The following is a 13,717-nucleotide window of genomic DNA, read 5'->3' as shown; positions in this document are numbered from 1 at the left end:
GTCAGGCAATGACATGAAGTATCTGTTCTCCCCTCTTGGTTGTTCCATTTTATCTCTACCGCAGGGATGCAAAATCATGAAATGGTAGTGGAATGTATTGCAGTAGCTCTCTTTTGCCTTGTAGCATATTCATGCTGCTCATTTAAGTTGCATTCCTGTTCTGATGAGCTTAGTTCCAAAGCACTGAAGAAAACATGCTGAGAGGCAGAGTGAAAATTGTGGATTTGGGTAGAATACTGCACTTATGACTCAGTCACTCTGATGGAGGCTGTGCTTTGGGTGTGCTGTATTTGGGCAAATCCAAGGGCTGGCTTTTCTGAGAATTGCACCCACTGGCTTTAAACAACTTTGCCTTTGTGCAGCATTATCATTCCTGTATCCAAACTCCCTAACTCTGTTATATTGAAGACACACACTGTGATGTATGAAGACATACATCATTTCTATGATGTCTCAGGGGGTCTTTCTTTAGTTCTGTGGGGATTTTGGTTTGTTTTCTTTACAACAAAAGTCTGAGGAGCTCGCTTGCACAACAGTACAACAAAAATACAAAATATTCTGTGTCTTCAATCTAAAAAATCCTTATGTGTCTATTTTCTCCTCTAGATTATAGCAGTGGAAATTGTGGGATACTGCAGTTATTAATTATTTTATGATTAGGTAATATGTAGTGATCTTTCAGAGTAGCTCTTAGGCCTAATGATTTAACCACAGAGAACAGAGTACAGTGGGAGTGTATTCTTTTTGAGAAGACATTGTATACCCTGAATATACTGAAATAGTGATGTTAACTCTATTAGTTTATCTCTGTGAGTTTTGGCATGATTTGGGGTATAGTTGTGCTGATTTTGGCAGGTTTTGGTAGCCAAAACATATACATGACAAGATTTTTTTTCCAAGAGTAAACCTGGAAATCTTATAGGACTGGAAAATCAAGTTTATGACATTTTGCTGCAGTTTATGGATGTGAATCATGGGTGGTGAAGGGAATTATGTTCTCACCAGAAGAGTGGCTCTGCTCTGGGGGATTATTACAGGGAAGACTATTGTAAATGACTATTCTTAATATAGTTCTCCTTTGTTTCCTAGGACTGTTTATCTTGTAAAAATCTAGATCCTATCATAACTACTGCAACTCATATTCTGAGAAAGTGCTACCCCAAGGAACATCTGCCTGTGGTGACTCTAAGAAGTTCCTATTCCTTCCCTCTTCCTGGGAATGCCAATGCTGAACCTCCATGTGAGGGATCTGAAGGTAAACGGCAGAAGGATGAGTTCAGAAGGAAGAAAAACAGCATGACATAAGAAATAAGTGTGGGATTGGGGGAAGGGAGACTTGGCTAATCCTGAGGTTTACAGTTAGAATTAATCTGATAACCTACAGTGCTACTCAGTAGGGAAGAAATTACTCCCAGGTCTTCTTGAAGCTTGCAAGAGTTTGTTTGGAGAATAGTTGAGAGAAGATGTAAAAGAGCAAGGAAAAGGAAGAAAGAATATTGTATTATCCAAAAAACAAAGTAGAGTGATTATAACAGAGGCTGGAGATGCCGTTGTTCCCCAATAGCAGACAGAGATGTAATTGTGCCTGTGTATTGGCTGCTTGGGGGTAAAAACTCTCCTGCAGCTTTTTCAGTAAAGAATTGCAAGAATTATTATCCTTTTCCCTTTCTAAACTAAAAGCAGATAGCAGTCATGCTGCATGAGTAAAAGATGGGAGCTCTTGCTGGAAAGCAGAGCTCAAGCACAGGCAGGACAGCTACTCTGCAGAAAAGGCTCCATGATACACAGCAGCAATTTTTGCTACATTCAATTTTGTGTGGAAGATACTGAAATACTATAACAATCATAGCAGTAAAACACCCTAATCTAGATAATACAGATTAAGAGCATCCTGTAATATCATTGCAGCCAAGCAGAAAATCTCTGTATTGCTTTGTAAAATGAGTTGGATCCATATCATGGGGACATTTGTCATGGTTTCGAAAGGCAGCGCTGGAGTCCAAGAGAACAGAGCTTTAAAAACTGGGTGAATTAGTGCCAAATTCATTTATATGAGATTAACAAATGGGATTTGCCTTAATCAGGGTTGTGGTGGGTTGTGGACTGTGTGGCACACGAAGAAGAATTTACATGTATTTCTCTTTTGGGATATGAGAAGGATATTAGGTTGAACACCTTTGTCTCCTTCCTACTTCTGCAGGTGACAGTGAAAGTGAGGGAGAGGAAGAGGATGAAAAAGACTGGGATAATGAGGAGGTGGAGAGTAAAGAGGAAGTAGGTATATGAGCCATAGTTCCCATAATTATCTGCATACTGGAAAATAAAACAGATTGTTGTGCATTTTGACACCCTGAAAGACTGTCTAAGCAGAGAATGTAGACGTGCATGTGGTCCCACGTGAACACACTACATGGATAATAGGAGGATACTTGAAAGAAGGAAAGGGGAATGCACTGACTTTCACTAAAAAGTGCCCTGCATTTATTCTTTTCATTTTCATGCTTGTCACCCAGGGTGGAGGAGGTTTGGTGACTCCTCTGTTCCTGCACAGAGACTGCGCAGCATCACATCCACAGTCAGGGATAAATGGGGGATCTTTGATCCGCTAGGCATATGCCAGGAAAATGGCACTTAGGGGAAATTGATTTATCATCTAGGAAAGGCGAACCCTCTCTTTATTCCCATATCAGAGCATATTTGGGCTGTGCAGCTACCCTGAGGAAAAGGCTAGTTCTTTTAAGCCACAGCTGGTGCATTTGAACCTATATTCCTTCTTTATTTGCTGCTGCACACAGACAAATAATACAATGAATTATTCAATACTTCTCTGAATTCTCCCTTAGCACTCTCCCTGCAGTGGCCTAACTGGCAAAAAAAACTTTCTGCCAGCTGAGGATGAGGGTGCAAACTTTTCTGTTGTGAAAATACAAACTAGCTCATATGCAAATGTGAAGTAGTGGATGCTGCTAATAACTCTTATCCACATAAAATGGCTTGGGAAAGAAAATTAAAGAAATGAAGTTGCAAATACAGTCTAATTAGAAATGATTGAGACTTCTGTGAAAGGGAGTTCTCATCATTTGCCCTGTCTTTTTCTCCTCAAATATTAAACTGATGTCACCCTGTAAAAAAAGGAAGTTAAACTCCCCCCCATTATCTGAGTGTCCTAACTTGCCCCTGTCTGGCTGTTTTTATCTGACTATTAGAGCTCGTCAAGATGCTCATTAGGAATAAGGCTCATAGTGGATTTATCTCCTTCTTTAATTAGTTATTCATTCAGTAACAGCTCCTCTCTGCTTCTGAACTATTTCATTATTCATAAGGATTTACCAAGTTAGATGTAAGCAGTTTTGGGGTTGTCTTTTTTTTTTTTTTTTTTTTTTGCCTAAGAGCTTATTCTGCATATGAGTTTTAAATACTGTTTGTCTGGTTTGTTGGTCATATATCTCCTGTAAAAAACCTTGCTAAAGGGAAAGCAAGCAGGGAATGGATAATGAACTTTCAGCTTACTCCTCTTTTTTTTTTTTTTTTTTTTTTTTAAGATAATTTGCACAACGTTTTCTGGTATTGATGTGATTTGCAAACATTTTCACAGCAACATAACACATATCCATGCATGCTAGCAACACCAACCAAACTGAAACTTGGCTCTACCCTTCCATCAGGAGCTGTTCAGAGTTATATGAAAATAAAAACCACCACATCAGCCATCTATTCTTTTCCATCCAAAATTTGAAGCTTCTTATGCATCAGTATGCTCTCAGTGGCAAATCCTTTTCAACTGAGCTCATGTTTCTGGCAGGTCTTCACTGCCTTTTCATCTCTGCCCAAACAACACTTCAGACTCTGCTTTGTGACCCAAGTGTGGCTCAGGGTTTGAAATGCTGTGGGCACTGATGCATTCAGGCAATTTTACTTTTTTTCTTTTTATAACAGCTTTGGAAATGAATCTGTTTGTCAGGAGCAAATAATTTCTTTGATGGCATTTGGTGGGACACAGATATGTTGAATTATTTGAATAATGCTGTAACGTAATGCCCAGACATCAATGCCATGTCTTCATCCTTTCCTCTTCCTCCAACTTTTCCTGGTGTGTGTGTGGGTTTTTTTGTTTTGTTTTGTTTGTTTGTTTGTTTTGGTGTTTTTTTTGTGTTTTTAAAAAATGTAATAGCTGAATGCTTGACACAGTTTGGCTTTGGTTCTCACATCTGATATGGGTGAGGCTGCACATTAATGCACAGCAGCCTTTGTGAAAATTTCAGATACTGTTTTTATCCTCATTTCACTGGTGGCTGAGATCATTTCATGGGGCAGGTGTAATACACGTGCTTTTCTAATTCTGTTGTTGTAGGATTGTGACTTGGAAACAGATGTGAATAAATTGAGGTCAAGGCCGGAGCTTGACCGGCCAGAACAAGAGCTTGAAAAATATGAAGCTCTGTGTGCAGAACTTTTCCAGAATTTTCAGGTATGATTGTACTGCAGATTCCTTTATTGGTGAATATTCCAGAATTTAAGAAATACTTGAAAGGGAGTATTGACAAGTAAAAGCTAGACAAGGCTATTTCAAAAGTGAACCTGTAAGTATTAGAGGACTAGAAAGCCAAAGATTATGACATTTTGCAGTATTTTTTTGGTGTGAATCATGAGTGATAAAAGGAATGATGTTTGATGCACATTTGTCTGGGTGTACATTAAGTAAGCACTGTTGAATCAATTGCCACATGAGAAATCTGTCAGATAATTTGTATCCTTGCTGGCAATTTCAACAGCAATATCAAAATCAGAATGAGATGTGAAAAGTAAATACTGTCAACTAGTGGCTTGAAGGAAGAGATTGCACTGCCACTGAATGAAATGAACGGTTCAAATAATTTTTTTCTAGTGATGCTTGGGACAAAAAAAAAGGAAGGAATATTGCAGTCATTACAAGTTTTGGAATTTAGGAGAGCTGGAAACCCTGTTTCAAATATGAATTTGGAAAAGATCTCTGGGTTAATGTATCTCCAGTACACAGAATATTGTGATACTGATCGTGACCATAAGTAGCCAAATGGGATTAAATCATACTCCTGCATGAAGGTGGGGTGGAGTTTTGCATGACAGATTGGACACCTTTACCCTCCTGTAGCATTTATATTTAAAAAAAAATGCCTTGCAAAATATCTTCCCTTCTTTGTTTGAATGATTGGTTTTGGTTGAGTCAGTTTGGCGAATCATCTCCAATCAGATCCTTTTGGTTTCTGAGGATTTCTGTTGAAACAGCTTTGTGGATAGAGAAATGCTGGCAGGTGGTCCATGCACTGATTTTGCTCTGGCTGTTTTATTGGTTGAGTACAGTTTTGGGAGATGTGTAAATATTTCCTCTTTTCCCCCTTGAAAGGTTTCCTCTGGAAGGAGGCACAATCTGTCTATAGTTTCTTTTAATTTCTTCTGCTTTTTAAATTTAAAGGAGCTTGAATTTGAGTCTGAGGAAAAGAAGAGCTTGGAGGACAGGACTGAGAGTCTTCCCTCTGCTCCCTCTCATTTCATTCCAAGTGCTACTTCTGTGAAGCATCCAAACTGCAGATGGAGAAACCAAAGTGTCACAGAGATGGGACCAGATCCAGGAGAACAGGATTTCAAAGTCCCATTGCAGAGCTGGAGGAAGAAGGAGGAATGCATATGGGATAAGAATGATGAAAACAGAGACATGGCTGAAAAAGCCCAGGATGAAGACTTCTGTGATGAGGAAGATCCAGCCAGGAGTCACATGTTTGCTTTGTGCTCTCTCCTAAGAGATGCTGCTTGGTACAAAAAAGTGTTTTACCCTCATTGTGAGGCCTCAATCAATCCTAGTCCTGAAGGGAGGCTGGAGAGCTCCGATGTAGTTCGAAACCTTCTGGAGAAACACCAAGGAGATACTCCATTCCACAATCCTTGTTTCTATGCAGCCAGGGCCAAATGTGTGAAGTCCATCCCAGGCTACAGAGAGCTGGCATTCCCAGATTTCTGGGGTCACCAGCCACCTCCTTACAGCAAACCCGTGCTGGAGCGCAAGCATGGGGTCCAAAGGTGACGGTGCTTTAATGTGGTGACCACATTGAGAGTTCTTAGGCTCAAAACTGGCTTATGTAGGTTCTGACTCTAACAGCTCTGAATGCATTAGGAAGTTATTGAACAAATTTGTTGCTACCCAATTATGTGCCTCAATTGATTGATAAATTCATCAATAATGGGAAGTTTACATGGAAATCTAAGCTGGGTTGTCAATCTATGACCTTGTTAGAACACAAATGAGAGCAAGTCCATTTCAGAGGTGGAGAAGCCTCTGTGTCCTTGTGAGACATGGTTTTACCTTCAATCTTACTTTTTATTCAGCCACTTTAGTGCTTGCATTGTTGGTCCCATCTGATTCTTTCAGGGAAAATCCTATCTGTCCTTTCAGAAAGGACCTCTCATTATTTAGGTGCTCAGATGAGAGGGAAGTTGTGTTTTGAAGATGTGCTGGAAGAAAAGCTCTTAGTTATAGTTTTTTGGCTTGACATAGACCTACATGCAATGACTTCAAATTTCTTTTTAGTGGTATAAGGGATTATTAGCAGGCAGCAAAGATGGTGGGTTCCATGCTGAATTTTAGAATTGAACAACTAATGTCATTTGTTAAAACCACTGATTCCTGACTGTTGGGAGAATTATTCTTTCTGTGGTAAATATATGAGCTAGAAATCTTGTTTAGAGGGAAAAATCACTCTACCATCTTCTTGCACTGTTGCTCTAAAAGGTCTGCTTTTATGGCTACAACAACATGTGTAACTGTACAGCTGAAATGGGACTAATCATATCATGCTTCAAGGCATAACATGATTGCTTCAAAGGTCAGGAAGAAAATCTGGTATTCTGCATTTGATCATCTTCAGGGATCAGAGAAGCTCTGTTTAATAATGAGTAGAAATCAGCTTGACTTATAGTCAATATTCACTATGAGTCAGACTAGTAGGTTTGTAAGTAATGGTAGATATTTCCTCACAGGGTAAGACTGGCCGCTTGGGGGTTGGCATTGACTGGGAAGAACTGAGGATAAATCAAATTTGACACAATCCAGTAGTGAATAAATAATCTTCCAGAATCAGTCATTTAACCCAAAAGGCAACTTGTAATGAGGACGGAGCAGAAGTGTACTCACGATGGGGAAAAAAGAGTTCATTTGGAATCAGCACATGGAATTCCTTCCCAGTCCTTAAAAATAATTTCCTAAGACTCTTTCTGGAAGAATATATCAATATTTTTCACACTGTTACTACAATTTGCTGATTTACTGCTTTCTTTTTCCCAGGGACAAAGTCCTTGATGATGTTCGCCGGCTAATCCAGCCGGGAGATGTGATAGGAAGAACTGTGTTTGATTTAGATGATCCCAGGTGGGTCCCTTAAATTGAGTGCTGCAACCAGGGGCACTGTCAGTGCTGTCACTGAGCTCACTTTTACTTGATCAACTCTGATAAAGGCAAAGAAGTAGTAACGGGAGATAAAGGCCTAACAGAAAAAATAGCCAGGAGTGGTAGATTGTTTCTAGGTGACTCCAGGGAAAGGATTTGTTGTGGAAGCTACTGGAGCAGGAAATCATCGGAACTTTTAGACAGAACAAGAAAATCCATACATCAAAGGGACTGTAGGTTGTCTTTGGATCTGTCTGCATTGCATGCAGTGATTTGGAGCAGAGGTGAAGACTGGTGCTGGGAACTGTACTGACAAATCCATCTCATCCACCCCCTGTGGCAGAATTTCCCATGGAGTGTCTGTGCAGCCAGTGTCACAGGCTGTAGATGTACCCTGTTTCGTGAATGTGACACTCACACAGCACTTCAAAGAAAACCCTCAAACATCTGGCCTTGTGAAAGCTTTAAGCACTCAACTATGGTCTGTGAGAAGATGTAGCACTGGGCAGTTGAGAGGGTCTGAAATTTAAAAACATTGCATTCAGAGGAAAGATAGGTGACTTGGAGAACATTCTTTGGAGCAGAAAAGAGGTGAGAGTTTGAGGTAGGAGAAAGTTGTGAAGTTGCTTAGGATTAATTTAAGAATTTCTAAGCAGTTGGAGAAAGAAACTCTAGAAATGAAGGAAGAGTAAATATAGAGTACTTGTATAAAGCGGCCTTCTGCAATTAATGAAATAATAGGAATAGTCCAGTGGGAAAGTAACTGGAATAAAGAAAGCAAACATGGACAATGACAAAAGAGAGTATTGGGAAAAGGAAAGATGTGATTTAGAATTATTAAGCAGGAGTAGAGAGAAGCTGCATTGGATAGGAAGGTCATGGATTTACTCACCTCCTCCTCCTTCCCAAGGTCTTGCTTATTAAAAAATTATTAAAGCAAATTTTAGCATCTAAAAGGTGCTGGGAAAGGCTTGTCTTTGAAGCAATCTGCTACAGGTGTCCTTGCTTTGCTTTCCAGCAGTCTCTCAAGCCCAGCTGCTCCAGGCTGTCTGACTTTTTTCTCCAAGTTTGAGTCGGGAAACCTTCGGAAGGCGATCCAAGTGCGTGAGTAAGTACCCCTGCACAGAGGTGTCCCAGCCTGCCTGCTGCTGTCCCCACAGCGTGGGATGGTGGCCTTCTCCTGGCTTTGCAAAGGGTCAGCTGGGGAAGCAGGTTAGATGATGTGGAGCTTATAATGCCTTCTAACACCTGGATGTCACGGAAGGAACATGATTAAGAAAACAGAGCTCAAAATGCTTTGACTATTATAGTGTGAGTATTTAATGGTGTTTGATGGTGATGCTCACAAAATATCAATCAATTTGGCTGCATAGTCTGCTGTCAGCATGTTCAGTGGCAGACAGGGGGTGTTCATGGCCACTGCTTTTATTATTTTCCTTTACAGGTTTGAGTATGACCTACTTATGAATGCAGATGTGAACAGCAGCCAGCACCACCAGTGGTTCTACTTTGAGGTCAGTGACATGAAGTCGGCGGTTCCCTATCGCTTCAACATCATCAACTGTGAGAAGTTCAACAGCCAGTTTAATTATGGTATGAGCCTTTGGGGAATTGGGGCAGCCTTCTCTTCACAAGAATATCTTTTTAATGCCATAAAGATTTCAAACTCTCCGTGTCTATAAGTATAAGGGAGACTGTAAATTCAATCTTATCTGCCCTGAAGTCCACTGAAAAAGTCACTTCAGATTTGTCAGGGAACCTTTGTCTATACTCAGGAGGACTGAGGAGGAAACTGAATATTGAGACTTGGGAGAGGATTTGTGGAGGGAAATAAACATCACTGTTGTGTTTATAGACCAGAACTGAAGAAGAATGGCACTAGGGTTGGGAGAGCTGGGGGGGAAAGGCAATCTGTTGGAACTGAATAAGCAGCATAGAATTGGAAAGTACTTCTAAGATTTAAATGAATGTGATAGTCCTCAAACAAATATTCATGATTCTTTGGTTTTATCAAGTAAGACATCTTTGGACCTACTGAAATTTCTGTTGATATTAATGCTAATAAAAAAATCTGTTCCTTGCTGTCCTTGAGCCCCTGTCATGGTTCAGGAGAAGGGCAGAATTGTTCAGAAACAGGCAGGGCAAATCCCATCTTTCAATGCCCATTTTAGAAAGAAATTATGTCTTGTGCAAGGAGACTGGATTGAATTCTTAGCTGGCATGGGCTGGGGGTTTTCTTGGTTTGTTTCCATGGAGCTCTGTTAATTTACACCAGCTCAAGACCTGTCTCAGAATGTTTAATAAGTCCATAATATTAGACTTTGCATTCCTCTGAAGGCCTGTGGCTACAGCCTCTAGCATCACCAGGACAACTCTCTGAGGATCGATGTACCTATAACAAACAGCCTTAGGAGCTGGAATCACTTGTATGTGTGAGACTGCCTGGATGAGTGACATGACAAATTAAAAGGCATTTACTCTTTAACCCAAAGGCTGAAGTTCAAGTATTCAGACCCCAATTTAATTTTTTTGGTCATCTTATACTGCTTACCTGAATTACCAAACAGTTCAGAGTGGTGTGTGTGGTAAGAGCCTGAAAATGAAGGATGTTGATGTCCTATTTTAAACCACAATGCAATTGTTGATGTAGTCCCTGGTCCCTTCACTCTTGCAGCCAGAGATTCAGGCTGTTATTGGTGGAAGATTGTTATCTGCTAGTTTGGCTGTTGTTAGCATTTATAATCTAATTTTGTGTACCTGAAAGTGCACATGACTCACATGTTCAAGCATGCAATGAATAATATATTTGGAAGAGAAATGTGAAAATACCATCTGGACTAAGGAGGGAGGCTAAGCCATGGCTTGCTTTTGGATGGCTTGTTTGTGGGGTTGGCTATTAGCAATTCCTCTGTGGGTTCCTTCTGCTGCTCCGGGCAGGCAGTGAAGCTCCAGCTTTTCTGGCTTGGCTGAGCAAGGCTCACTACCCCTTCCAGCACACACAGAGCATTTACACAGAGCAGTGGTAAGAGATGCTGTTTATTTGTCACATTCCCTCTGCACCTTCCTGGGCTAATGCCCACACCCTGAGACAAAAAGCCTGCAGTTGTGATGTAGTGCCAAAGTGCCCTGGGTGGCAATTCTTTGCAGCTCCTGGTTACTTGTCTGGTTTGATTTTTTCCCATTTGCTCTTGGTTAGATGGCACTGTGTGACTTTCAAATTAGCAGAAAGGATTTCTAATGAAATAGTTGTGGCCAGGAGCAGAGCAAGACAGGAGGCACAGCCTCCACCTCTCTCCTTCCCCCTCTTTAACTTACTCTGCTGTGGGAGGTTTCATCAGAACCCTGATTTCAGCTTGTTTTCTAAAACTAAACATTTGCACAGGGGAAGTAAAAAGGAAAAACTGATTTTTTTTTTTGTTTTTTTGTTTTTCATTAGAATGAGATGGCAGACTAGTAGTAACCTGCTCTGAGACAGTTTTGTGTGTGAGTCCTTTGGACTGAGAAGGGCAGGAGCTGGCATTCAGGATATCAAGAGCCCTGCAGACACTGAGCCTCACATCCCTTCCCTGATTAGCTGGGCACCTGGACAGGCCTGTGTCCCTCAAAATTTGTGGTGACCATGTCCTGGTACCAAACACAGAATTGCCTCTTGTACACAGCTCACAGCACTGGTTCCGAAAACAGCATTATAGAAGCTGCTGCTGGCTGTTAGTGAGTGAGTTAGTGCTGCCCCACAGCACAGCCCGAGGGGAGCTGGAAAGGCATTGCTGATGATACTTCTGGCGTCCAGCAGTGCTGGGGAGTTTAACAGAGAAACCCAAAGGAAGAAGGGAACTGAATAGCTGTTAATGCAGTTGTGTCATCAGTATTAATGATTTTCAAGCATCATCTCCCCCCCTTGAGCACAAAAACAGCCAAGAGAAGGCTCGGGGGGCAACTTATCAACATGCAAAAAGACTTGGGAGGGCATTTTTGTCTTTGTTAAATGTGCACTCACAGAAGTGGTGCCAGCATCATTGCTGGGCTCAGCTGTGGCTGTGCTGGGTGCACTGGACCTGCTGACAGGAGCCTCCTCTGCAGCCCCTGGCCAGGGACGACCTGTGCAGAGAGCTCTGCTGGGGAGGGCAGCATCCTCACCCTGCCCTAAAGAGCAGGCAGGTGTGTACAGCAAAGGAAATTGATACAAAAACTCCCTGCAGATGGGCTGCCTTCATGGAGCTGTGAGTAATGGACATGGACGTGCAACTCAGATCAGAGAAAGCCTTGCCCCTCAGGGCATGAAGTGGTAATGTTCTGGAGGTCAGGAAGAGGTCCTGCTCTGGGATAATGCAGTACAAAGATGGATGCTATTGTTATCAGCATTTGTCATGCTTAGGTGTTATTTAGCACTAATAGCAAGTTTAAAACCTTGTAGTTTTTCTGGCTGATTTTGGAAGGCAGGGTTCTGGATGCAACACAGATCTCTGATGCTACAGTAGGATTAAGAGTTCAATAATAGTGCAGCCAAGCATAAAATATTAGACTAACCAAATTACTGATCTTGTTGATGCCTTGATTCATATTATTTTCTTTTCCTTCCTCTGTTTGTAAACAAAATGGTTGGCAAAGGACAGAAGAATAATTTATTTTTTAATAAACTCTTTCAGCTCATTTTTTTCTGGAGGGACTTTTTGTACAGACATGGCTGTTTCAGAACAAAACACAGGGCTTTGGGAATGTATTTACTCTGCATAAGCTATCAGCACAGAGAGCAGAGACAAATAATGATGCTGCTTCTTTAGCCTTTTCCTTCCCACTCATGTCTTTTCCAGCCAGGGCAGTCACATCACCTGAAAGTGTCCTGTTTTCTGTAGGCATGCAGCTGGTGATGTACTCGGTGAGGGAAGCTCTCCAGGGCAGGCCTCGCTGGATTCGGGCAGGCCAGGAGATCTGCTACTACAAGTAAGTGCACTTTTGGTGGATAATTTGTGCCTTCTGTTCTCTACTGTTTCACTCCTGTTAACTGCACTGATGTCATGAACCTCTTGCCATTGCTGCCCCCTATTTCAGATGTCTGTGAGTTGGTGCTGGCTCAATGTGTTGTGTGCTTCCACCCTTAGACAACAGCCACAAGTGAGATCTCACTATTAGATGCCAGGGACTGTGCAGAATTCTCTTGCCCAGGAGGAAGGAGAAGGAAAAGAGAAGTAGTGTAGTTGTTTATTCTTTTTCTCCTGGCTGGAAAGAAAAGAGCTGGATGGGATCTTTCTTTTCCTGTTGCATGCTTAGACCTTCTTATGTAAGAGACATCTCCATGTAAGAGATATAGGAGCTGAGGAACCAAAGAATGGATTGAATACACAACAGTGGTGTAAAGGAATCCTGACAAGTTCAGTGCTGATATTTGGGCAAGTTGCCTGTTTCAGGCTGCTTTTGCAGTGTGCCAGAGGCTCAGAAGTTTTCCCAGTTTCTGTTGGATTTTTTTTTTCAGGGGTGGGGTGTGGAGGTGTTGAAGGCACACTTTATCCTCTCAGCCTAGCATCTGTCTAAAGCAATTTGAGCAGCTATTTTATTTTGTTTCAAGTCCTCTTTGCTGACCTTCATACACCTGACCTTAATCTTTTCTACCTCAAGAGCTCACATATGTGGTTCAGTGGTTTCCCTTTACATGCCTGTAATCTCTGGCTTCTCTAAATATGGGCAGACTTTTCATGCTGGATACCATTCCAGTGGCTTCCCATATCATTAGCAAGGCAGCTATTGTGCAGTGATTAAACAGCAGCTGACTTCCAAGATTAAGCCATGATTGTGCAATTAAGCCTGTAATCAGATTCTTGTTCAGAATATATGAGAGAATTGTTTTATTGATTTGGAATATTCTGTGTTTTCTAGCTGTACATTGAATTATATGTCAACATAATCATCTGGGATAAGTACTTGTTGTCTCTCATTTATTGTGTGTTCCTGGTTCTCACATATTTTTGTATACACAAGAATGCGCATGCCCACACATAAATACATTTTCACCTCTGCTGAAACGTTAATGTTTTTATTTCAGTGATTATAAAAGAGATTCTCAGTCATTAGAAGTTGTAGGAGGGAGGGAATGTGAAACTAGTGTGGTTGGGGCTGCTCAGGCTTTGTCTCAGAAGAGAAGGAGTTGGGATTGCTACAGTGATATCACACTGCCAGTGTTTTGGGCAAAGAGCTCACTTCAGTTCCATTCCCTCTGGTCACAGGTATCCTAAGGTGAGGCTGCATATTTTGAAGGGAACCTCATCCAATTTGTTTGTTTTGTTTTGTTTTTTTTTACCAGGAGTT

At 41.3% G+C, this 13,717-nt stretch overlaps 1 protein-coding gene across 6 annotated transcripts in view; it reads left to right on the top strand.

Moving 5' to 3' along the window:
- AGBL1 (ATP/GTP binding protein like 1) overlaps positions 1-13,717 on the top strand; it is a 331,916-nt gene that overhangs the window by 56,611 nt on the left and 261,588 nt on the right. For 5 of the 6 annotated variants that reach the window (XM_038146649.1, XM_038146651.1, XM_038146650.1 and 2 more), the window contains exons 8-15: positions 1,090-1,255; positions 2,201-2,274; positions 4,352-4,468; positions 5,453-6,054; positions 7,316-7,399; positions 8,436-8,525; positions 8,862-9,010; positions 12,271-12,358. In XM_038146649.1, coding sequence (XP_038002577.1) covers positions 1,090-1,255; positions 2,201-2,274; positions 4,352-4,468; positions 5,453-6,054; positions 7,316-7,399; positions 8,436-8,525; positions 8,862-9,010; positions 12,271-12,358 — 1,370 coding nt within the window. The remainder of the gene's footprint in view (positions 1-1,089; positions 1,256-2,200; positions 2,275-4,351; positions 4,469-5,452; positions 6,055-7,315; positions 7,400-8,435; positions 8,526-8,861; positions 9,011-12,270; positions 12,359-13,717) is intronic. The other variant, XM_038146648.1, reaches the window with a different exon arrangement.

Source organism: Motacilla alba, chromosome 10 (assembly GCF_015832195.1).
Source record: "Motacilla alba alba isolate MOTALB_02 chromosome 10, Motacilla_alba_V1.0_pri, whole genome shotgun sequence".
Classification (NCBI taxonomy): Eukaryota; Metazoa; Chordata; class Aves; order Passeriformes; family Motacillidae; genus Motacilla; species Motacilla alba.
This window is presented reverse-complemented; position numbering and strand designations above follow the sequence as displayed.